Genomic DNA, 24,422 nt, shown 5'->3' with positions numbered 1-24,422 from the left:
GATGACCCTGACTGAGCTTGGCATGTGAGAAAAAGAAAAAGAAAAAAGTAAAAAAGTGAAAAGGAAAAAGAAAATAAAAGATAGCGGTTTGGAAGAAAAGAAAATATTGAAGCGGAGAAAAGCAGACATGATAGATCGAGGTACACTCTTATACTATTTCAAAAAGGAGAGGAAACATCTAGTCGCAATGGAAAGAAGGTATTCGTTTCTCGCAAGTCGTTGGAGAGACATGCTCATTATGATTCAAGTGCTTGATTCGTTCGAGCAATTCGTGAACGATACCCCGTCTATATCTTCCCCCCAAAACCCACGAAATCGGACTCCAGTAGAATGAGAGCAACTGTCGCCCTCACAATCTAGCGGGCATAAAGATTCTACTGCTTCTTGCCCTCCTTGACCTTCTTCGCCTTGGCAGCAGAAGGAATCCTATAACTGGTTTCCCAGCCATAAAGCGCGCCGGCTCCGAATACCAATCCAGCACCCACACACATCATACCGCTCAAACTGTGACCGAACATGATAGTCGATGCCACAAAACTGACAAGTTTTCTGACATTGAGTACGATGGTGACTGTAACGGCAGAAGCTTGAGCGGATAGAAGATTGACGCCTGTTATACACAACAATTGCGTCATGGAGTTGAGAAGAAGGTATGCGATACCAGAAGGCATCTCGAGGCTTTTGAGGACGGGAAGGCTAGGTGGAAAGTCGAGGACGGGCGTTGATGCGAGGTTAGCGTATTGACGACGGAGAGTGCCAGCCAGAGGAAAGAACAGGGGGAGCGATAGGAAGTGGCTGTAGAAGAGATTTTCGCGCCAGTGGGAGCCGTATTTGGCGTATGTGTCTTGGACGTAGACGCCCATGTAGGCCGAGAGGATCTGAGCGGCCAAAAGGATGAGAAGACCGGAGCCGAGATCGCCGCTGGAGGCTTCGACGGATTTGCCCTGTTGGTTGTTTTGTCAGCGTCGTGTCGACCATTGATGTGTCGAGTGACAGGAAAGTTACCTTGCTGCCAGCATCTGCGAATGCGCTGACGAGAACACCGACTGTAAGGATGATCACACTGGTCACTTGAAGCCAAGTGTAGCGTTTGCCCTGCAATGCACCTGCCAACATGGTCGTCACGCTGCCAAAGCTCCGCAGAATTATGTGGACTGGCACGGAGATGTTGAAGGCGAATGCCCAGTTGTTGAGCATATTGACTCCAAAGAACATGAGTGCGATGTAGGCCCATTTGCTCATGGGCACCGATGGCGACTTCAAAGTGAGTGTCGGTGTGATTTGCGAGAATGATGCAGCGAGTGCAGTAAAGATGAACTGAGCAAGCGTGATCAAAAGACCTATTGATGATAAGTATAAGCATCGGGAAGTGTATAGTTTCCCGTGTGCTGGAATCCGTCACTTCCAGCCATCTCGCGCGACCTCTCCTGTACTTTCAGGGCCATAGAAATGCACAATGTTTTCACGATAGGTACAGTCGCCTGCAGAGAAGCGTTGACAGTCAAGATCTCAATGAAGGCTACCTCTGCCAAGGCAAGAATCGTGGATTTCCACAGCGATATGAGTGACATCATCTAGCACACTAGGAGGAGAAGAGTTGTTACATACCGCTGTCAGGTTCAGTCCTAGTGTATGTGGTCAGCGGGAAGTAGGAAGATAACGTAGATCATTGACACAGGATGATAGCCACTCAAAACCCCAGGCCATGAACGACGGAACCCAGAACCAGTGAAATCTTGTGCGCCAGACGATTGTTACTCACTTGATGATCTTCTCCAGAGCAAAGACATTCGAACAGCAGCCGCCGAAAATCAGCGTCACCGTGTTAAGCGATGCGAGAACAATATCCGCCATTGCTGAATGTTCTGTGTGGTGATGATATGTGTTAGGGTACTGATGAGAAAATTGAGGGATGAATAGGCGCTTGTGATGTTTTGTGAAATGCCAAGTGATACTGATGAGTTGAGAATGGAAGGAGCTTCAGAGGAGTCGACGCCTCGTGAGAGTAGTCCGTCGCAATGCACAATACTCCTCTCTTTGGACATCCTTGATGACGGGTGTCCCTGAACATCACCCGCTTTAAGCGAAAAATGTCATTTGCAAATATCGTGGGAAAATGTACTACATCTCTCAGACGCAGAGTGGTCATTTTACTAGCTGTCAAAATGCAAGATGAATTTTGAATTGGTGTAATTGTCCAGTGAGAGCAAGCTGTACCACTTACTCTCACTGGACATTTATCCGCTAACGAAAATCATCTTGCATTTTGACAGTCATGTTCGAAGCCCCCTAACGGTGACGGGGATGGAGAGGGAGTATCGATATTTGATGTTTCAGCTCAGCATCTCCAGGCGCAGATAGGTCGCTGATTTACACATCAAAAGGCAAGATGTTTTTGGTTATTAGATGATTGTCCAGTGAGAGGGGGTAACGCTACGTGCTCTCTCTGGACAATCGCGTGAAAACCAAAAACATCTTGCCTTTTGATAGATATTTTGGAGGGCTATCTGCGACTCGGGATGCTGTCAAATGTGTCGATATATCGAAGGGAACGGGGCTTGAGTATAGGTCATAAAGAGCACGATTTCACGGGGTTCAAGGGGCACAGATATTTGGGGGTCTAGTTTTTTGATTGTGGCTATAGAGTGATTGTCTGATGAACATCACGACACCCCGAGAAGCGACCCGGGTCGTCGTCGGCGACCCATGTTGAGCTGCCTCGGCCTATCCTCTTGTGGCCATGCGACGGAGCTGTCGAGAGGCACGAGGGCTTTTACTGGCTGGCCAAGTCGGGATAGCGGGCCTGGTAGTTCTGGAGAACATAGGAGTCGCGAATGGCATCGCAGGTCTCCTGGAGAAGCTGGGCCAGAGCCTCAGGAACGGTGCGAGCCCACTGTCTGCCGATGAGCAGATTGCGGACACTGGGGTCGACCAGGCGAGCTCCGTAGTAGCCGCTCTCAGGGTACTCGGCGCTCACCATGCAGATCTCGACATGAGCGCAGTCGGGGAAGAGGACGACGGCGTTGCCTATATGTGAAGAACATGTTAGTTATGTGAGATCGTGGATCAGTCGGGCGGATCATGGAAAGATCTTACCAAAGATCTGCTGGCGCAGGCCAGAGACTTCGGCGAGGGCGGTGACGGGACCGCAGGGAGTGATGGTGCCCTCGGGAGCCTTGTACATGATTGAAGATCTTGTTGGGTGCGTAGTGATGGGTACGTATGGAGCGAGCGGGTCTTGATTGAGGAGCGAGGTGAAGAAGGGAAGGAAGAAGCGAGGGGCTGTGTAGGAAACTGCTGAAGAAGCGAAGAGCTGTATACGAGAGTGATGTTGTTGCAAAGTCTAGTGTGCGTGTCGAGAAGAGGTGCAGGAGTTGTGAAGCAACGCAGCTGAAGTGATTGGATTTGTGGACGTGGACGTGTCGAGGATGCTAGTCGATCGGCATGGCGATGAGCATGGTCGACACATGCCGAGCTCGTTGCCAACCAGAAATCAACACATCCTGGAGGAGACTGTACAGACGGCTGAGAGGTTCACACACATCCCAGACCAGGCACGATGTCAGAAAGAAAGGCGTGGTAAAAGAAACCAGAACTTGATTGAAAATGGATAATGATCATCTAAGGCACTCCAGGCTGATGGGCGGTCTGGAATGGCATTGGCTTGATCTGAGAGCAGGTATTCGTGTTCAAAGCATAAACTCATGCTCTGTTGGTGACGTTATGGGGTATCATGGTGGCCTTGAAAGAATACTGAATAGGCCTATCCTTGTCTGGCCTTTGCGGATGCCTGAGCGGCTTCTGCGAGAGTGTCAGGAGCTGCTTTGTGTGTTTGGCAAATAGTGTCTTCTTACCTCTTCTGGTTGCGTCCTCCAACAAGGGGGTGTCGACCGAGGCTGCAGGCAGGTGGACGTATCTTACGACGCTTCCTCTGATGAAGACATTCTTGACCGAGCTCTGTTGTAGGGGCGCCTTGGTCAGCGCTTGTGTCCTCTCTTGCAGCAAATAGCAGACTCTTGGCATACCATGTGAGGGTACTTGAGGTCGTCCAGGACGGTAATGTCGTCGAGCTTGATGTTCAGGTACTGGTCGACGCTCTTGAGGGTTCCACGGATCGAAATGTCGTTCTTGAGCTCCACCGTCACCTCTGCCGTACTAGTCAGATCCGAATGTTCCAAGGCATCCTTCTCTTTCGCTGTGAAGACTGACCGGTGTTGACGAGTGTCTTGAAGAAACTGTGCGCTCATGTCAGTACAAGTGTACAAGATTGATCTGGTCGCATGGCCGCGCAGGAGCGATTTGCGACTGTTGCAGAGTTTGCACGGCGCAATCAAAGCGCCTCTCTCCGGACGACTTACCTGAAAAACAGCATCTCGTCGGATTGATGTGATTGTCGCCGTCTTGTCTACTCGTCGCAGCTTGGATGAGTTGCGGCCGATTCCACCTCTGATTGGTCGGCAATTACGTCACGTGTATCGCTGTTCAGCATGCGACAAGCAATACTTTCACTTGAAGACCAGAATAACGACTGTGACATTGGACTATAGAAGGGGCTACAACCTAACACTCACCATTGAAACAACCATCAAGTACGATTGATTGACTGGCTGTCGTTGCGATGCATTCACGAATCGAGTCCATCAACTTGTTCAAAGGTCAAGCTTCAGCTTGGCAGCCATCTTCTGACCGCATCCGTCAAGAGCAAGCAACCTCTTTCTCACCAACAAAGTCGATAGCATAGTATATTTGATCTTGCCATCTTCAATATACCATGACCGAGCATTCTGTTTTCACGCTTGGCAGATGATGACTTGTATGAAGAATGGGCCGAAGTTCCGCGGTGCAGCTTCCTTAGGTCGTTATGATGTCGTCAACATGGCGTAGCTCAGACACGACCTTTTGAGGAAGCCTCAATCCTCCCCTTCAAAAGCTCTTCGATTATTTCTTGCTCAACATGCTTCGTCTCTTCTCTAGAACTGCTCACACTGTTAGAAGCGCTTTCAGACCCAATCCCACTCACAGTACTATAACAAAAGCAACCATGAGCGGTATGCATTCCTGATTGTCTCAAATACACCCCATTGGACATGTCTGATGATGTTCCTATAGGCAAAGCAGAGAACCCCCAGCTGAAGAACACCGACCTGTTCGATGTCTCTCACATTACCGCTGTCGTTACTGGTGGTGGCACTGGCATTGGCTTGATGATTACTCAGGCTCTCGTTTCCAACGGAGCAAAGGTCTACATTACCGGCAGAAGAAAGGAGAAGCTTGAAAAGGCTGTTGAGCTTTACAGCACCGGTCCTGGAAGCATCCACGCCCTTCCTGGCGATGTCAGCAACAAGGAGGACGTCATTCGTCTTGCCAAAGAGTTGGAGTCAAAGGAGTCCAACGGCATCCAACTGCTGGTCAACAATGCTGGTATTGCCAGAGACGACGACACAAAGTTCTCGTCCAACGGACAACCAGACATGTCGGATGCTAAGGCCATCTCGGAGCACTTCCTGAAGACCAAGCCTGAGCAATTCGCCGACACTTTCAAGACCAATGTTGCCGCTCCTTACTACATGTCCATGGCACTTCTGCCTCTCCTGGCCAAGGGCCGTGAAGTTACTCCTGGCTACACCTCTAGCGTTGTCAACGTGTCTTCCATCAGTGGTGCCATGAAGGGTTCCAGCAACGGTCAATTTGCCTACGCTGCTTCCAAGGCTGCTGCCACACATGTCAGCCGCATGCTTGCAACTACCTTCAAGGATACCAAGGTCCGCGTCAATGTCATCGCTCCTGGTGTCTTCCCCAGCGAGATGACTGCTGGCAGCTCTGGTGATGACAACAAGAGCAACCTCGACATGAAGCCCAGTAACCCTGCTGGCAGATTCGGCCACGACACCGACATGGCAGCAACTATCCTCTTCCTTGCTGGTCGCGGAGGTGTCTTCTACAACGAGCAGATCCTTTATCCCGATGGCGGTACGTTGACATTATCCCCGAACCACGACTCTTGGCGTTTACTGACAGTTTGCACAGGAAACACCCTTGTACAGCCCGCATACAACTAGAATTAGACCTTCAGCGACGACGATATGACTATGACATCGAAGTAAAGTAATACGACAGTAGCTTCTACATGAACGATCTTACCAGCCTGTGTTGTGCAGCGTAAAAAGAACAACAATTATTTTTTGTCCAATTTTCCAATGCGTTTCCAAGGCGATTGATTGCCGACTTTTGTTTTGTCACTTTGCTTGCAACAACTTTCGCCCACTTCCACGCGACAATTGTTCCAGACACCATCGATACCATTCATACAATCCGTCGACAATACTTCCATTCAGGATTACTTCATTCATCACCCACGCTCTGTTTCATCTCCTTCACGCGCAAGATTCCCAATTTTGCTTCAGCCATCTCATCTCCTTTCTTTGAGCGCCATCACAAAAACTTCGTTTATTCCTTTGTGCATTACCCACCCACATCATAATCAACAAAGCATAACTCGACCATGCCTACGTTCAAAGAACTCAAGGCCCAAGGTCTTTCTGACCACTATCCCCTCATCACGCGCAACGATCAAGAAGAACTTGTTGCAACATATCAGAGAATAAACTGGTCGGGCGACTTCTTAGACGCGACCATCGAGTACAGAGAACTTCCTGCACCTACCTTCCTCACCCTTGCAACCTCAGGAAATACAACTCTCGGCGATATGTCTTCTTTCTCTCAATACCATACCGACAAGCAGGATCTTGTCGCCGCCTTTCCGCCTGCCCCTGAAAAGGACGAGCATGGTAGGTACCCTCCCAGACCTGACAACCTTCCACCTAGACCAGTCAGAGACACCAGCGATCATGTACTTGAGAAGAGGTTTGGCAGGCTTGTCCCCATCAAGAGACCCCTGAACGATGAAGAGCACCTCTGGAGAGACCACGACTACCTTACAAGGTACACAAGATGGAAGTGCTGGGCTTCGAGAATGCCTGTTGAATGGTGCTTACTGGAGCCTGCCGAGTATGCTGCCTACGACTCACTGAATCCAATCATCACGTCTCTCCCTGTCGCAACAACGACAGTTCAGGAGACACATATGGGTATCTTCTTCCTCCTCCTGTTGTCGATTGGTGTGCTTGTCGGCAACCTGGCCGGTCCGCGCACAGCAATGGCATGCTTCATTGCCTTCTATGTCCTGCTGGTCCCATCGTTACGACTCCAACAAAACCTGGTCAAAGAGATATCTTTATCTGTCTGGGCGGCTGTGTCAACCCCAGCGACGACGCTTGGTGTCATGGTCTGTTGGATCACGGGCACAACAGGCCTCGCTGTGGCTACCCTAGTCACTATCCTCGCGACCAGAATCCTCGACCCCCTCGTCAATCTCAATGGACAGTTCCGCAATGGAGACTCTACATTCTGGCACGCAATATACAGCGTCCAGCTTGCCGCCACAGAGATGAGAGATGGTCTTCTCAGCGAGGTCACGTCAGCCTACGAGGCCCGCTTCACCCTCATATTCGGTTCAGTACTGTGCTCGGGCTCGATCTACCTCATGCTCGAAGAGCCCTCAACTGCCTGGCTCTGCACCTGCATAGCCCTCTGCCTCGTCATGGTTGTTTGCATTCTGGCAGCATTCATGGCCCCTGAAGATCGTACCCCGGCCATTGACGGCAATCCTATTCTCACCTCTGTCGCCGCCACTATCAAACCCCCAGTCGCAACTCCTAGCCCTTATCCAGCAACCACCATTTATGGACGCAGCGGGGTCGTCTTCGCAAGACCCTTGGCCACTCCGCCCTCGTTCAGCAAGTCTACTCTTTCAGAGGGTACTCGCCCTAGAGAGTTAGTCTACGATTTTGGTACTCCGACCCGAGGTCCCTTGGGCAAGGACTTTGGTGCTCGCCGTACCCCACCAGACTTGTTCGAACCGAGTTTCTTCACCACTCCACCACCTCGCATCTTTACCTGAGTGCCAAATCTCAATGCAGGAATATCTTTGGAGCAATGTGCTTGCCCATTGAGAGCTCAACCTTTCTGGTCAAAAGCGAGACTCTCAGTGGGCAAGTGCATGTCTCCGAAGTAGTTCATGCATTTTTATGGCTGGATAGTAACACGAAGATTGTAAGGAGACTCACTGAAGCTTGGAGAGGAAGTCTGCTAGACGCATACCTTTCGTTGCACTCTCCACAGGCGTCGCCTTCCATGTTTGCCTATAAAGATGCAAGGACATTTTTGGATCCCGTACTGCGACCATCGAGATTGCAGGTACGTAGAGGGATCTTTTTGGGGGAATTGCTCTGTTTTCTTTGTTCTTTTTTTCTTGTTAATTTCTTTGTCAACCACCCGTTTCCGGCGGTGAGCATTCGACCCTGGTGGTTCTGCACACTTACTCTTTCAATGGCATCTTCAAACTCCTTAACGTACTAGAGATTGTGTTTGTCGATGAACAATGCCTTCTGATATGACAGTCATGTCGCTGACACCGAAAAAGCTTGCTTTGAATAGCAGCCTGTTGGAACAGCTTCAGGCACAGTTTCCGACCAACACACCGTCCGATCCCTCCTCACCAATATCAAAGGGCATTGCTGCACTAGAACGTCGAGCCTCAAACCGGTCGGCGGCGAGTCACAAGAATATGCCTGGCTCGCCTTTTGAGCGAAGTCGGACAGCATCGCCTATGCCAGCTCGCTTGAATCTTACCATAGATACAACATCTGGCATCAGAAGCACGGCATCATCTCCTGGTCCGATGACTGGCAGTCGTCGAATACCTCCTCCACTGTTAAAGACTAGGATGAGGCCTCCGAGCGAGTTGTTCTTGCCTACGCCTGGAACATCAAGGAGCACGGGGTTCAGATTCTCGACCATCATTGCCGAGGAAAGCGGGGCGGACATCGTTGCTTCCCTTATCGTCAGGACAGAACCTTCGACACCGGCCACGATAGCCTCAATTCCTTTCTTTTCGTCACCCCCACTGTCACCCGCTTCTGCCTCTATAGCTGATGCCATCAGTCGTGTTGACGTTGGTGCATCAGTGCAGAATGCAATTGATAATCTGAGCAAGCCTGAAGCCAACCGTTTCATCTTCCCTCCCTTACGCTCGTCGACAGCACCGCCTGCGAGTATACGTCGGCAACCCAGCTTCATCTCCATCAAGTCCACGAGATCACTACCCTTGCGAGCATTCAGTACCCGTCTTGGTCGATTGAGCCGTGCTGGAGGCAGCAGTTCTCGTGGTGCTGGAGTGACCCCCCGTCTTTCACGCTCACCAAAACGAGGCTTACAATTCTCTGGCATTGACAAGGACCTTGCAAGCGATAGGAGAGTAAGCATGATGATAGCGAAGCATAAGTCCAATTTGGAAAGTGTTCTGGCGTCTCCAATCGAGGAGCAGGCACCCACTCGGCCGGTATTGAAGAAGGCCGCAACGAGTGTGATGCCCTGGCGTAGAAAACGCAAGGGGGAAACGATGAGTATGCTGCTCGATTCCGGCTTCTTCCCTGTTCAAGAGTTCATCTACGAGAAGAACGACTCATCGCCATCAACTACTAGCCCGAGTAAGCGTAAGCAGCTCGCTTTGAGCATTCTTGTAAAGGACTTACCGACTGAACGTCCTTCGTCAATCCTCATGACCCCGACCAACTTTTACCAACAAGGATCATTGGGCTTGAGGAGGTCAACTCGCAGCAACCAGCGTCGATCAATGGGTCCGCGTCGTAGGATTCTCAACGCAGCCTCAGTCTCAAGCTCACAGATTTCACCTCCCATGATCACGCACACGAGTGTGATGGCCCCTCCTCTTTCTCCTTCAAGCCCCACGAGCCCAACGTCGCCTTTGACACCAACAAAAGCTCTTGCAGCACTCACCGGCAGCATGCTTTTGCCTCCCTCACCCGGTTCTGACGGCAGTCCCAAATCCGGCCAACCTTCACCCGGCATCTTGGAAGTAATACCCGAAGACAGCGGCGCCGTCGCTCACAGGGTCCCATCGTCCGCATCGACTATATCTCCAAGATCATCTCCCGAAGCTCCAGCTCTTCCAGAGGCCATTGCCAGCGAGATTCACTTGAGCTCAGGTACCGTGCTCATGGTGAAGACACCGGAAACCACTGCATACAGACGTTCAATCTACATCCAAGGCCCCATCAAACTGCCCACACCAGCCGTAGTACCTCGCAAAGGCAGTATCGCAACACTCGATCCATTCCAAGATAGTCTCGCCAATGCGCCAATCCCTCGACGCAAGAGCGAAGACATGGCAGCCGACGACATTTGCGATTGGTACGACACCTGGGGTTTCGATTCAGTCTCATTCGCGCTCGATGAGTTCACGTTGGACGAGACAGATTTGACAAAAGACTGGGCCCTGTCGCCGTTAGAAGAAGAGCCCGAAAGTCCCGTCGATCGCACAGTCAGATTCCCATCTCCCGCCCCTCCATTGGCGAAAGAAGTCGCGGCTGCAATGATGGGCAACGGCGTCATGCGTCCGGAAAGCCAAGCCATCAAACCCAGACCACTTCGAATGAGCATGCCCATGGTACCATTGCCTGAACTCCCCAAGTCACCTTCATTCATCGCACGCGACAAAGGGCACAGCAGAAACAGCAGTGGCGAAACCAGCTACAGGAGTGCTTCCAGCGATCCAATCACCCGTACCGATAGCAGAGGTAGTGGGATGAGCAATATCTCGTCGGTTGAGGAGAAGAGCTGGTTCGATACGGATAAGAGCAAGAGAAGAGGTAGCGGCTCGGCAGAACCGGTCAAGCCGAAGCCCAAAATGAGCAGGATGCGCAGATTCGTACAAACTGCTTCGGCGATCTTGTAGAATGCGAATGCAAAGCGTGGGAAGTACTACTGTTGTTATTATAAACTTTAGGATGTTCGTTTGCGATCAAATCAATGATACTTCCTCCACTCACACTATGATCAATCTCGGTCTGTCCAGCGTTTCCACAGACGCGACCATAGTGGGAAGTAGAGGATTTCTCACCGCTCCTCTATCCAAACAACTCCACGCATCTAACACACAGAACGAAACCACAGGTCCGCAAACCACCACCCCTATCCCAAACCCCCTCGCACCTCCTCGACAACTCCTGAAATAATGGCACATCCACATCAATTGACGCCAGCAGTACAACTACAGACAGGGATAGGCGATGTTACATTGACCTGATAGTCCTACTCACCTCCCTACTTTGCCCTTTGCTGTCCTCGTATATCTCGTGCGGGACGAGAGCAATTGAATCTCTTCGAGCTCTCGTGCTCACACCATAATTCAGTGTACAGTATTCCTGTTGAGTTGGGAAGGAGTGGTCGGGGGTGGAGAACTTATAGTCAGTTGGACGGTGCTGTCGGGTGGAAGTGAGAGACCGACGACTCGCTTGTGACGGCTTGGGGGGTGCAGTGTTTGGAGTGTATGCGTGATGAGATATGAAATAGAGCTCGGAATGGAGAAAAGAAATAATCCCTAAAGTTTTGAGATTAGGAAATTGTCGATACAAACCACATCAATACCGTCGGTCGAGTCTTGATAACTTCCAGAGTCATTACTCGACTTCACCTCAAAGCGGCAATATGATATTGATGCCCGTGATACATGTTCCCAAGTGGCAGATCATCATAAAGATAAAAGATCATCATCATGTCAAGAGATTGGATGATGCGAACATAGGTCGAGTATTCATGCCATGAAGTCCCACCTCCAATGCCAAGACCTCATGTGCTTTCTCGATCCGCGTGTCCGATCGTGTTCGTTTTGCGACAAACATATCAAACACCACACACCTCACTTCCTAATCCTTGCTCTTGAGATACATCTGTTTTGCTTATTCGTACCATATCCAATCAATTCTTTATTTCTCGAAGGAGCAGGTCGCAAAGGGGACAAGCAGCAAAACATCACGAACAACCAAAAAAAGACGCAAAATTCCAGCAAGGATGCCTGATGTTCTCAAGTGTCCGAAATGCGACGCCAATGCCGATGTCACTAAGGATGGCAAGTGGGCGCATTGTGCTTCTTGTATGTATCCTTTTGATTTTCTAATCTCCCATCTTATTCTCCAAATTTCACAGTAATATCTTTTGGGCCCCACCAAGCTCTGATCTCCTTTCGTACTTTTCTTGTCCTCTTGATTTTTATCCTTACAATTTTTCATACCATAAAACACTTGCTTACTTTTTTGAACGAAACAAAGGCAACAATATCTTTCAACCTAGCGAAAGCCCCGATATGAAAGAAGAAGGCGATAAGGAAGCAAACTAAAACACGACAAACCAAACCACCACCGCTTGAAGAAAAAACGACTACTCATACGCAAATGAAACTGCAGATTTGGACATTTGCACAGCCCATCCATTGTTATATAAATTATCTTTGGACATTTATATCACCACAAAAAAGACCACTCTTTCACGCACCCTTTGTATCTTTGTATCTTTGCACCTCCCGTCTTCCCACGCTTGTATCTTTTCGTTTTTATGAGTAGTGTGATTTGATATCAAATAAATCGACCTTTCATCGAGAGTTCAAGTACATCCTACTCTTACTCTTGCAGTGTCTTCCTCTTCGTCTTCGCCCGCCCAACCGCATCTGATCGCCATCGTTCCCACCAAGTCCCACACTCGACTATATCCATCGGAGAACTGTACAGCTCTTGGTACACTGAATCTGTGTACCACTTCCAGTTACCGCTTTATCACACGAGATAAGAAAGATTTACAGGGCGAGATTGCCAACCTTCATTGGCGAGGCCGGGTGATATTACAACACATACCGAGATTGCAGCAAAGGTTTTGTTGACAACGAATGCATATCCGGGGAAAGAGTGCGCGTGGTCAGTCGCCTCTCACTGAATTTTCGTTGCGGCAGTTGGAAAAGTATTGTGCTTTTTTGATGATGATGCTGTTTGACGGGGGGTACGGTGTTGGCAAGACAAGCAATGGGGCTCTTCCGTATACATTTTCTGCACAGAGCTCTCCACCGGAACAACTACTCTTCCGGAGCGGAAAAAAGCACTCTGCGTTTCCACGGCATGATTTACACGGCCCAGATTATACACGAGATGACTGCTCTCATCCCAGAATGATCATCACCATCATCATATCACAACAGTCAAAGGAAACATCAAAGAAGAAGGATGGGAAAAAAAATCTGTCGTATTTCTTTTTTTTGCAAGACAAAGAAGAAGATACTTCGCAGCGCTTATGTCTACCATACCGACGACCGTCTTCTCGTAATAGTACGCGACGGTGACAACAACACGCGCTCGCAAATCTACTGGTCCAGCTCGACGTAGTTGGCAGGGAAAAGACCTTGTTGGCCGTTGTAATGTCCAAACCACCAGTCCTCGTCGGGGAATTCCTGTTTTGATCTCGTTAGCATCGTCCCTTTGGTTTGGATCAAGGAAGTGATTCAAGCTTACCACATCGGTGATCTTCGCGCCGTCGGGGAAGCTCAACTCGTTGTCCTCTGCGGCATCGTAGTCGTATTGTGCAGTGGCGGTTTGACCGCCAGCGGCTGCGGAGGCAGAAGGAGCGGGAGCTGCAGCAGGCTCATCACGAGCAGGAGCAGGAGGTGGCGGGGCAGCAGCACCTCCAGCAGCGGCATCGTCATCCTCCACAATCTCGACATAGTTTGATGGGAACAAACCAGTCTCGCCCTGCGAGTTCTGACCCATCCACCAATCCTCGTCGACCATCTCAATGTTCTCGACATACTCGCCTTCGCGGAGCTCAATCTCGTTGTCCTCGGCCTTTTCATAGTCGTATTGGACAAGAGCGCGCTTACCAGCGACACCAGCGCCAGGGTTGGCATTAGCAGCAGCGTCGGCACCGAAGGTAGTGGCGGAAGCTTCCTCGGCAGCAGCACGTGCATGATCTTCGTGGTCATCTTCAGGCTCATCGCGCATGTGTGATGCAGCAGCCGAGGCGGCATTTGAGAGGGATGATGTTGGCATGGGAGGAGGTGAAAAGCGCTCTTCCGGAGCCTCCATAGGTTCTACAGGTGCGCTACGAGCAACGGGCATAGCGACACGGATAGGAGAGCTGGGAGGTGAAGGAGTGGGGCTACGGTGTTGAGTGGGAGGAGGGGGAAGGCTGATGTGTTCCTCCTCGGGTCTTTCGTCTTCTTCCTCTTGACGCTGGGGAGGAGGAGGAATTGCACGGCTGGCAGGACCGGCGTTGGGCTTGCTAGAGAAGTCCATCGGAGGAGGCATAGGAGGTGCGGGAGAGTCATCGTCACCAACGTTGGAAGCACCCATAGGAGCAGCGTTCTTGAAACGGTCCTTGAGAGCGCTGACACCACCAGATGGGAGCTCGGGTTCAGTCTCACGCTCCGGAGATCTGACGTCGCTCTGTCCCGTCTTCTGAGCGCTGATGTTGCTAGTACCGGTGCGATCGGTCGTGACGGGAGCCCAAGACTTGCCAGTGTAGCCACTCTGCCATGCACCACTAGTTTGCTTTTGAATAGGCGAAGCGGCAGCAGCTGGTGGAGGAGGAGCGGTTTCGCCTGCACCACTAAGACCGCGCTCACGAGCCTTCTTCTCGGCCCACAGTTGAGCAGGAGACTTGCCATCTGTGCTAGCAAAGTTCTTACTGGCTGCACCGATGGGCGCAGAAGCAGCTGGTGGCGGGACACCGAAGCCTACAGGAGTGGGAGCCTTGGTACCAGCGAACGAGCTTGTGGAAGAGCCGAAACGGTTGGCGACCTTGGGCTTGGGCATCTCACTCAAACGGCCAGACTGGCTGAAAGCAGCTGAGCGGTCTGCCAGAGACTTGGGTGCCTCATCTTCATCGTCACCGGTACGGGTCTGACTCACGGGAGTAGGAGCGGGCGATGGAGCACCTTGAGCCTTTGCGCGAATGGCAGCAATGTCGACTTTTCCAACGGGCTCGTAAGCTCCCTTGACAATAGTGGGTCTGTCATCTTTTTGTTCCCTTGCCTGGCTACGGATGGCGTTGATGTCGACTTTGCCGATTGGTTGGTAGCCGCCCTTGACAACGTCACTACCGGATTCCTCTCTCGGAGCAGGCTGGAAGCGCGAAGGCTGTTGCTTCTGGCTGGTGAGTTCGGCCATGTTGACCTTTGTAGGCTTGTATGCGGATTCCACCTTTTGTAGCGTGTTGCGCGACAGTTGAGGCGCGTCCTCGCCCCAACCATCGTTGTCAGTATTTGTGGGAGCTGCAGGCTTTGGTCGCGAAGCGAGAAGGGAGCCGCCGGTGCGCGTGGGCATAAAGACGGGCTTGGTGGCAGCAGGTGGGGGAGGCGCGCGCGAACTCGAGTCGGAAGTCGAAGGGCCGCCGCCGTACTTGGCGCCGGATGCGTTGGCGACCTTCTCGATGATGCCTTCGGGGCTGAGATGGCTCTCGGAGCGTGCTGTGATTTCGACGTGGTAGCCCTGGTTGGTTTAGCTCATTGTCCGCGTGAGGGGGACATGGTCAGACGTACGTGGAGCAGCTTGGATACAGCGGCGCGGTGAGTGTTGAAGTAGCCCTTTGTCCTCTCGGGAACACCCTCACCGCACCATGAGATCAGGACCGACTTGGGCAGGCCAGAGTTGGGATCCTTGAGCTTGGCAAAGGCGAATTGAATGCGACCGTCCGAGAACTCTTCGAGGAGCTCATCCAGCTCGCCCTCTGTCGTCTTCCAGTCAGCTTGTGTCTCTGCTGTGTCGGTCTTGGTCATCTACGCACCTCCGGTAGTCTGGACCTTCAGTACACTCTCCTTGCTCGAGTCTGTCTGGAAGGCGCTTGTGAGAGGAGCCTGGACCGAGTATACGGCCCATTGAGCATAAGTCGACGAGGGAGCTGACGGCGCTGGCCCGTCTACGATGGATTGGTAGCTCCTCTTGATCGAGGGACCATTGGTTGACAGGTTGAGAGATGCCATGATGGCGTATGTGCTAGTGATATGTCGAGAGCAGAATGAATCGATTCAAAGCGCAGAAAGTGAGAGACTTGACAGGTTGTTAAGTTGATGCTCTGCTGCCCAGCCAGCGGGGGTACGTTTGCTTGCACGTCACCCGCCGGCAATTCAAAGCCCCGTACGCCGCCCGCTCCGTACTCCGTATGCACGTGCAATACCATGGAAGTGGCCGTGTAACACAGCCTTAAGCTTGGCGTTGAAACCACTTTTGATTGGCTCAAACTTTTCCAGCATTCGTGGCTTCCTCAGGCCAGCCTTCGAGCTCCTCTTCCTTCTGCTCTCGTTCTTTCCTGCACCCCTGTTGTCCTGTGTTGCGTCGCATCTTCAGCCAAAAGATCAAGTCTTTGTCCTTGACCGCGCGCTGCTTCTGCTCAACTCTCAGTGGCTGCTACTTGTCTCTGCAAGTACATGCGTTTATTTTCTGTTATCCCTCAATCATCTCACCTCACCCTATCAACTCCACCAAGAGTTGCTGCCCACTTTCTCTGCACTGTAACAGTAGCAACACTTTTACAAAACCACTGACAGTCCGATTTGCTTTGTCAACCGACTTTGCAGCTATGGCCTACATTCAATCTCCAGCATCCGATGCTTCGTCGGATTTGTATGCAGAGGTAGATACGTCGTCGCAGCTCAACTTGACTTCGCGTTCTCGCCTTCAAGTTGTCTCGCAAGCGTCAGACCCGATGTATGATGATAATTCTGTACCACTACCGGCACAGACAAAAGGCAAGCGTAGATTTGGCGGCGAGGATCACATCCTCGATTCCCAAAAGAGGCGGAAGATTGTACTCACCCCAGAACGTTATTTCTCACCTGCCATCCCTCCTGTCGCCAACCTACCTGCCGAAGTCTGGCAGCATGTCTTTCTCTATCTCACTCCGGACGACCTGAGCCGCTGCTTGCGTGTGAACCGTTTGTTCCACTCCTATCTTACCGATCTTACCGGCTCCATGAGCATACGTCTGCCATTCCGTCGAAATGGGTTGAAACTCATCGACAGCGAGGCCATTTGGACCTCCGCTCGGAAGCTCTTCGCTCCGAATCTCCCTCGACCTCTTGCTGGATTTACTGAGATGCACATGTTTCAGCTCCTTGGAGGCAGCGATTGTCAAGCTTGTGGCGTTTTCCCACAACAGCAAATCCAGCCCTCAACTCCTTTCGATGCTGGTCCTGGACCTGGTGGCGTGCGTATTATTTGGTCCTTCTCTGCTCGTCTTTGTTCCGAATGCTTCAGGCTTTACTCAGTAAAGGTAGTATTGTGCCATTGCTTTCCCCGCCGATGACCAGTCTAATGCATGTGTAGGATGTTCTTGTTGTTGTCTCTCCAATCAACCCTCTCAGGGCCGGCTTGCCCTATGCCTTTTGCACTCCTGATCTGCATTACATCCCTGCTACTCTACAACCTCAGGCTGCTGTTTCCATCAAGGGCACCATGTTTAAGGTGTACTCGCAGAAACACATTGATGATCTTCAACAAGAACACCAAAATGCCATGGAATTTGGCGATGCTGCCGCAGAAGAGTGGGTCAAGGGTCTGCCTTTACTTGGAAAACAGCAAATGGCCGATGCTGCCCGCTGGGAGAGATGGGAAGCTCAGCTTCCTCTTGGCTCTGACATCTCCAAAGTGCTAAGGGAGTATTTCCGTCCTTATTCTGCTCCTATGATAAGTGAGGTTCCTGATGCTGTTGCATCAACTGCTGTATCTGAAGAAGCAGTCCCTTCAGTGAGTGCGACGTCGCTTCCTGCGCCTCCCTCAGCTCAAAGTAAGTTTTCACCATCCGGTGCATTTTCTTTTCTCATCGTCTGTTTCAAAGATCCCAATCACCTGTTTCTAAAGTCCTGCATCCTCATTTTTCTTTGCCTCAAATTTCACTTTCACCAACATTTCCTAAATATGATTTACGAAAGATTGTGACAGTCGTTGATTGTGATCCAACAGTGAAACATCCTCTACCCGCTCGTGTTGTCGCTGTTCCTTCTGGAAATCAACCCAGCGCCACAGCCCAGAGTCCACCACAATCGACCAAAAAAGAGTGGCGGCCACCTCGCAATATGAAGGAGATCAACGAAGCAAAAGCCTTGAGACGATCCGACATCGAGAGACGCTGCTATCACGAGTTTCAGCCGCCTCTCATGCCTAACGTTCTTCAGCACATGGAGTCTTTCCACGCTGCTATGCAGATAACAACACCCTTGACAGACAGCGCATGGGAGGTTTTGAAGCCTCGCCTCTATGCTCAACGAGACACTGCCGAGCAGATTGAGTACATGAGAGAAGAACAGATGCGTGCTCTTCAAGCGACGATCCCTGATCCTGCTTACCACGCTATGTACAGCCAGCCTGTTGTTGATCCTGCTGTCTTACAACGACAATACGAAGCAGCTCAAGCTCCTATACGCAAGAAGCTAGGCATGTATGCTGACGACCTTATTCGTATCAAGTACAAGAAGGGCAAAGTTCTCACTCGTGAAAATTGCCCCGAGTTTGCTGTTGAGGTCTTGCTTTATGCCAGAAACAGATTTCTTGAGGTTGAGAGACCGCATGATCTCTCCCTGGACCATATGACTGATGAGTCCGATCCATGGTTCGTCAGTCTAGAGAACATGCGTTGGCTGTATGATCAAAAAGTCAAGACGTACACGGACAAGTATATGCGGGAGTTGTTCCATTGCTCAGAGTGTAAGTCTGCTGGCAAGTCGTACGCCTTCGAGGGCATGATCCAACATTACGGTGCAAAGCATACTTCCGATTTCAGCAGAGGCAACATTGTTGTTCACTGGCAGAGTGCTGAGTGGCCGGACGAGTCTCCTCTCGAACCCTGCAATGGCGTTACTCCTGATCCGACTATGCCTCAGAAGCAACCTAAGAAGGGCGCAGAGACTCTCGACCCCAGTCAACACCAGCCCTTGAACGGCTCCACACCCTCAGCTCAGCCCGCATATCCCGATCACCCTTCTTACCATCACGGTTGGCATGCGAATGCGGAACCGGGGACATACGAGTCAACAGGTTATCCAAGCTACCCGCAGCACGCGCAAGCAGGCTACGCCCCTTACGGTTATCCTTACGCACAGTCAGGCACCCCGGCAGATCCTCATCACCCACATGACTTCTATCCATCTGCAGCAAACCCTGCAAGCCTGTATCAGGATCAGCTCGACACAATTGCTAATGTCGCAAGAGAGATCTGGGACCTCACTGCTGGAATCAAAGGTCTGGAAGAGAGTGTTCGAGTCCACACAATACTACACCACGTTGTCAAGAGGTTCAAATCTCAGTTTGGCAGCGAACCGTCTCTCGACATGCTGACCGACGCTCTTCTCAATCACGATCTGATGCGCCCCATCAAAGACGCCAGCGGTATGGCTTGTATGACTTGTATATCGAGCAATCTTGATGGGCTGCTTGCTTTCAAACCCTATGCACAGCGCATCGCCGACTACAAACTTTACAACACTTCTTCTCTCATCACACACTTCAAGACAGTTCATCTTGGAAACGATGCTGGATTGGACTATAAAGAAGACATGATTGAACTGCCGGAAGACGACAATATTCGCCAGCTCTTGATCGCTGTTGGTATGAATGACGAAAAGCTTGGAATAATCGCAGAGGTGTTCCCCAAGCTTTTCCCTAACCCATTACCTCGCATTGGAGAGGTCAAGGAATCCTTCAAGCCTCTTCCCAAGAAGGAAACAAAATCAGATCGTCGCGCGAGTCAAAAGAAGAACAAGAAACAGAAACGAAATGGTGGACAGCCTCCTGCTCATTTGGCTCAAGGCGAGACATCTGAAGAACAATCTGATGCCTTACCAGAAGCCGCGGAAGACGAGTATGACCCTCGTCGCCCGGCTTTCATTGAACGTGGGAATCCAGGATCGAATTCAAATGGTAAGAGACCACACGGAGACGGTCAACGCCAACAGCCTTCGATCGATCTCACTCAGCTCGCACCCGAGACCCTGGAAGCTCTTAGCAGACTGCGACCGTCAGACCCAGAGGTTCAAAGGGCTCTTGCCGGTAGAACCGAACGGAGCCCGTCTGTACCCAGGGCCGCTGGCTCCATCACAGACAGTCAAGGTCAGAACCGCGCCGCATTCGAGGCTAATCGTGTGCCAATGCCTCAATCACAATTGCCTCGCGAAGTCAACACTCGCTCGAATGGCCGTCACGATCGTGGGGGTGATGTAGAGCCTTCCGAAGATTACACCCAGATTATACGCACTCCTGCCAGCGGTCCGTACGGCCAGCACACAGCTACAACTTCTGCTCTGTCTGTTCCACCGCAGGACCATTACGTCCGTGTGGACTCGCGTGGACAGCCTTTGGAGTATCCAAGACATGATCCTGTACCATATGGTCACACATATGATTCTCGTCCAGGACACCAAGACTACTACTCTCGTCCCGAGTACAGAATGGAGCACCCTCCTCCTGTTTCTTACGCTTACGAGCCACGACCAGAGACAGTATATGTTGATCAGTATGGTCGTCCTGTCGAGGTTGTCCGTGTGATCGAGCGGCACCCTCCTCCAATGTACGATTACCCGCCCCAACAGCCTGATTACTATCCCAGAGAGGATCCGCATGCGAGGTACGTGTATTATGAGCAACCTCCCTCTCGTGGTCCTCCTGGGCCCCAATCTGGATATGGTGGTCCACCAAGAAACGACTATGGACAGCATGGTGATACATCGAGATACGTATACGATGACGGAAGAGCGTCTGTTCCGCGCATGTGAAAGTATCACGTCTGCAGGTGACGATGTTTTTGGAATAGCGTTTTACTCCGAGTGTTGCGACATCTTCTTTTGCTTATCAATTGATTACCCTTCTTAGCATAGCAGCTCTTATACTCCAGTACCCAGGTGGAGAACCACCGCGCCCTGTAAGCCTTCTGCATATTACATGCACCTCATGTGACCAATCGCCGTTCGAGGGTGTGGTGAACACGCACGAGCGTCAATCTCGCGGATGGAACCCCGTTCGCGCTAAGGTCTTTCCTCACGCGTTTAGCTTCGATCATGCAGGTTTGAACTTTATCCGAGCAGCCCAGACCCAACGGTTCCTGCCGGCCCTGATGCAGATCCTCGTCATCCCCTCCAACTTCTTTCGTCGAGTCGTGTCGACACAAGACACTCGGAGCAAGCTCCTTCGACGCGAACTGACGTCGTCCGAGGAATCGATACTGTTATATCCACGCCCGGCGCCACGTACCTGGTTCTCGAGGTTTGCCGCTCCTGTCGGTCATCCCATACTGCAGTCAGACTCTGCTGTCAAAAGCTCGCCATCAATGAGACAATCCTGGACCCTGGCGGACCCTGATCGCTTGTCTATTCCTTACCAGTACACCTTATAACATGAGACGTAACATCTTGCCGGCATCCCTGGCTTCAAGTCAAACAAAGATAGCTCCATCTGCGCCATCTCCGACTGTATCACAATGGCAACCCGCCAAGTTGAAAAAGCTGGTGGGTGCAGCTTGTGAGTATTGTAGAAAGAGAAGGCGAAAAGTGAGTATCAGGCCCCAGAAGTGTAAGTTCAATGGACTAATGTGACTTGAACCAGTGTAATGGAGAGCAGCCATGTCCGCTTTGTGTGGAAAACAACCAGCAATGTACCTACGAGGTACGGAAGGCAGAAACTCACGGACAAGCCTTGAAACGAAAATACGCACAAATGGAACAAGACCACAACTCACTAAAATCCCTGTTCGGGATCCTTGCTTCTGCCGACAGTCAAAAAAGTCTTGAGATCCACAATCGCATAAGAAGTGGACAGTCTCCGGAAACAATCTTGCAACAGATGAGACATGGAGATATGATCATACAAACCAGACTCAACTCAGAGCTTCATGCACAGCATGTCTTGTTGAGCAGCCTCATGCAGTCGAATGCTTCTTTCGATGATATGGTTGATTTCATCGCTTTCTCCGTAGCGAGGAACCCCAATGCAAGATTGCCGAACGCTGCATTATTACGGCAACTCAGGGGACAGCAGACAGACCTTAAAGGCATAAGGAATCTTCTGGGCTATACACAACCGCCACCACAGCGTCGAATAGCTATAGCAGATCTTCTCAGTGATCAAACGAGCTCTTCTTCTGAATCTGGACGGTCCAGTATGGACGAACCAGATAATGAAGACATCAGCAAGACCCCCATGGAACCTCCTTTCAGAGTTCCTGCGAAACCATGGACCACACTTACAGATGATGATGAGTTTGTGTCCCATCTGATTTCTCTGTTTCTTGAATGGGTAAATCCCTTTTTTCGCCCCCTTGAAGAAGACTTGTTCATACGAGCTATGCAATCTGGCGACTTGAACTCCGAATATTGCTCACCACTTCTGGTCAACAGTGTACTGGCTTACGCTTGTGTAAGTTCCGTTTTGCAAGAAAGGGTTGTTCGGAAACTAATCGGCCGACAGCTCTACTCAGAACAGGAAGGCGCTTTTTTCCAGCCAGATGACTACATGACGCGGGGTCAACACTTCCATGATGAGGCGTTTCGACTTTGGCATCTTGAAGAAGGAAGAGCGTCCATCCGAAATGTGCAAGCACTTTGTATCCTGTTCGCCAAGTACGCATCTCCACATCCCTGATGTTTGCAGATGTTTGCTGACATAAACAACAGCTGTGTGATTAGAGGCAAAGACAAGCTGGGTGTGAGCACTTGCGCCGTATTAACACAGCTCAGCCGAGATGTACCCAACACGCTGCAACGCCCGTCTGGACCGACACCGACGTTAGAAGAAAAGACAGAGTACCAGAGAGCAAGAAAAGCTGTCGGGTGGGGTGCATTTGCCTGTGACATGTAAGATCCAACTCCACCTGCTTATCATTGGCTCCGAAGTTCTGACTGACTATCGACACACAGGGCAACCGCAAATACTATTTTACAACCAGCATGGCATACCACATGCAAGGAAGACCTTCCTACACTGTCTGAGCTAGCCCCTCTCACAACAACCTGGACCGGGTATCCATTGCATAACAAGAGCGACTATCTCGACAAGAACATTATGTTCATACAGAATTGCCGACTGCTTCAGTTGACCTGGCGAGCCCAGCGTCTTCTGTACGCTTCAGATCGAAGTGACCCATACTTCTTCAATCACGTTGACCAATTGACACAAGAGATGCTGGTATGGAAAGAGTCATTACCAGAAAGTCTCCAATTCCACGGACGCCTGCCAGGACCAGTGTATGATCTCTAGTGAGTTTTACCATCTATTACACATTCGCAGGCTGCTAACAGTATCATCTCAGTTCCTGCTACGCTAGCGTGACAATCGCATTACACTCCCTATACCAACCCCTCGGCGACGCCCAAACCTCACCACCACAACCACCACCGACAGAACCATCAACCTCCGCCTCAGAAAACCAATATCCGTACTATGCCCCGAGAACTCAACTCGATATAGATTCGCAAGCCCTTTTCGCTCACACCATGCGCGCCCGCGCCATAACCACCGCCCAAGACATGGCCCTAAAAATGGGCAATTTCCGCCACCACTACGGTCTCAAAATTATCCCTCCCTATTTCGTCCAAGCCAACGGCATAGCCTGCTTCACCCTCCTCCAAGACCTCTCCACCCCATCCTCCACCGCCTCTTTCAAAGAAGCATTTCGCTGCCTCCTCGGCGCCGGCATGCAGCTCCTGTGGGCGCGCGGAATGGCCAGAATGCTACATTTGACGGCCAAAAATACTGGAATCCAATTGCCGGGGGTTATCGAGACGATGTTGGAAAAGGTTGCGGATACGGCGTGGAGTAAAAGTGATGCGGAGATGTTGAGTTCTTGTTGGCCCAATTATGTCATTGCCAAAGAGGCGAAAGTCGGGGAAAGTGTGATGATGGAGGATTTGATCAGGAAGTGGGAGAAACTTGCCGTGGACGAGGAGGAAGGGAAGATTAGCAAGTAATGCGGATTATTTAACTCTAATCACATTTTACAGATAAGTCTTGTGCGTCTTGAGAAACCTAACAGTGGACTTCTCAATAAGACTTTTGTTTCTTTCCATAGCTTTGTTCAATGCATACCTGGTCATCCTAGGACCAATCATGTAAGATATCAGAAAGGCACATTTCACCCCTCACCATGCAATAACAATCCTCCCCCTACCCAACTTTCCGTATTCTCTTCGAAGACAATTTCGCAGAACAAATGCAAAATGACTGCGCTATACCATCCCGCCCAGCTATAAAATGAACGCGACCCCCAAATCTGGATTGTGTTTTCGTTGGCCTTTATCTTCTCGAAGACGCCTGAGCAAGAATACTAAGTACGATGGTAGCGTTAATAAGTCATCTTTCAAATTGTACTAGTGTTTGTTCAAACAACAAGCATCCAGCAGACTTTTTCCCGAACATTTTCGTACAGATATCGTTACGTAGGTGGATTTAGAGATGATGGATGATCAGGGATTTTGGGGATTAGGTATGTTTGGATTAGCTAAAGTCCATTCTAGGAAAGAGGGGTTTGTAAGGATGATTTCA

At 50.7% G+C, this 24,422-nt stretch overlaps 9 protein-coding genes across 9 annotated transcripts; 6 read left to right on the top strand and 3 right to left on the bottom strand.

Annotated features, from left to right (window-relative positions):
- Window positions 1–168: 168 nt before the first annotated feature.
- M438DRAFT_368277 (UAA transporter) lies at window positions 169–2,039 on the bottom strand. The gene is made up of 4 exons (XM_029908032.1): window positions 1,763–2,039; window positions 1,609–1,625; window positions 1,006–1,340; window positions 169–944 (listed from the first exon to the last, which is right to left on the bottom strand). Exons 1-4 carry the CDS (start codon window positions 1,852–1,854, stop codon window positions 375–377), a joined length of 1,014 nt encoding a protein of 337 aa, XP_029757001.1. The 5' UTR covers window positions 1,855–2,039; the 3' UTR covers window positions 169–374.
- Window positions 2,040–3,763: 1,724 nt separating this feature from the next.
- On the bottom strand, window positions 3,764–4,372 carry M438DRAFT_338492 (U6 snRNA-associated Sm-like protein LSm2; the record flags this gene model as incomplete). The annotated part of the gene is made up of 5 exons (XM_029904128.1): window positions 3,764–3,801; window positions 3,855–3,957; window positions 4,026–4,147; window positions 4,210–4,235; window positions 4,359–4,372. The coding sequence occupies 5 exons, from the start codon at window positions 4,370–4,372 to the stop codon at window positions 3,764–3,766; spliced, it is 303 nt and encodes a 100-aa protein (XP_029757000.1).
- A 358-nt stretch (window positions 4,373–4,730) lies between these two features.
- Window positions 4,731–6,160, top strand: M438DRAFT_368274 (short chain dehydrogenase/reductase). The gene is made up of 3 exons (XM_029908031.1): window positions 4,731–5,048; window positions 5,110–5,970; window positions 6,028–6,160. Exons 1-3 carry the CDS (start codon window positions 4,955–4,957, stop codon window positions 6,057–6,059), a joined length of 987 nt encoding a protein of 328 aa, XP_029756999.1. The 5' UTR covers window positions 4,731–4,954; the 3' UTR covers window positions 6,060–6,160.
- A 342-nt stretch (window positions 6,161–6,502) lies between these two features.
- M438DRAFT_408390 (uncharacterized protein) lies at window positions 6,503–10,841 on the top strand (the record flags this gene model as incomplete). Its single annotated transcript, XM_029909950.1, has 4 exons — window positions 6,503–6,788; window positions 6,831–7,911; window positions 7,980–8,256; window positions 8,483–10,841. 4 exons carry the CDS (start codon window positions 6,503–6,505, stop codon window positions 10,814–10,816), a joined length of 3,978 nt encoding a protein of 1,325 aa, XP_029756998.1. The 3' UTR covers window positions 10,817–10,841.
- Window positions 10,842–11,775: 934 nt separating this feature from the next.
- Window positions 11,776–12,407, top strand: M438DRAFT_303452 (uncharacterized protein; the record flags this gene model as incomplete). The annotated part of the gene is made up of 2 exons (XM_029902162.1): window positions 11,776–12,013; window positions 12,189–12,407. A coding segment is annotated over one exon (164 nt), but the record flags the coding sequence as incomplete, so codon positions are not given.
- Window positions 11,932–12,256, top strand: M438DRAFT_280793 (uncharacterized protein; the record flags this gene model as incomplete). The annotated part of the gene is made up of 2 exons (XM_029901190.1): window positions 11,932–12,013; window positions 12,189–12,256. The coding sequence occupies 2 exons, from the start codon at window positions 11,932–11,934 to the stop codon at window positions 12,254–12,256; spliced, it is 150 nt and encodes a 49-aa protein (XP_029756997.1).
- A 721-nt stretch (window positions 12,408–13,128) lies between the features above and the next one.
- On the bottom strand, window positions 13,129–15,951 carry M438DRAFT_325386 (uncharacterized protein). Its single transcript, XM_029903092.1, has 4 exons — window positions 15,685–15,951; window positions 15,440–15,627; window positions 13,416–15,389; window positions 13,129–13,354 (listed from the first exon to the last, which is right to left on the bottom strand). Exons 1-4 carry the CDS (start codon window positions 15,878–15,880, stop codon window positions 13,268–13,270), a joined length of 2,445 nt encoding a protein of 814 aa, XP_029756995.1. The 5' UTR covers window positions 15,881–15,951; the 3' UTR covers window positions 13,129–13,267.
- Window positions 15,952–16,199: 248 nt separating this feature from the next.
- On the top strand, window positions 16,200–20,868 carry M438DRAFT_325383 (uncharacterized protein). The gene is made up of 3 exons (XM_029903091.1): window positions 16,200–17,169; window positions 17,223–17,682; window positions 17,859–20,868. The coding sequence occupies exons 1-3, from the start codon at window positions 16,477–16,479 to the stop codon at window positions 20,660–20,662; spliced, it is 3,957 nt and encodes a 1,318-aa protein (XP_029756994.1). The 5' UTR covers window positions 16,200–16,476; the 3' UTR covers window positions 20,663–20,868.
- A 161-nt stretch (window positions 20,869–21,029) lies between these two features.
- Window positions 21,030–24,045, top strand: M438DRAFT_368270 (uncharacterized protein). The gene is made up of 6 exons (XM_029908030.1): window positions 21,030–21,433; window positions 21,489–22,298; window positions 22,350–22,501; window positions 22,556–22,735; window positions 22,799–23,137; window positions 23,191–24,045. The coding sequence occupies exons 1-6, from the start codon at window positions 21,281–21,283 to the stop codon at window positions 23,846–23,848; spliced, it is 2,292 nt and encodes a 763-aa protein (XP_029756993.1). The 5' UTR covers window positions 21,030–21,280; the 3' UTR covers window positions 23,849–24,045.
- The last annotated feature ends 377 nt before the right edge of the window (window positions 24,046–24,422 follow it).

The sequence above is a fragment of the Aureobasidium pullulans genome (assembly GCF_000721785.1).
Source record: "Aureobasidium pullulans EXF-150 unplaced genomic scaffold scaffold_22, whole genome shotgun sequence".
NCBI lineage: Eukaryota > Fungi > Ascomycota > Dothideomycetes > Dothideales > Saccotheciaceae > Aureobasidium > Aureobasidium pullulans.
The sequence above is the reverse complement of the archived record's forward strand: the minus strand, read 5'-3'. Positions and strand labels throughout refer to the sequence as shown.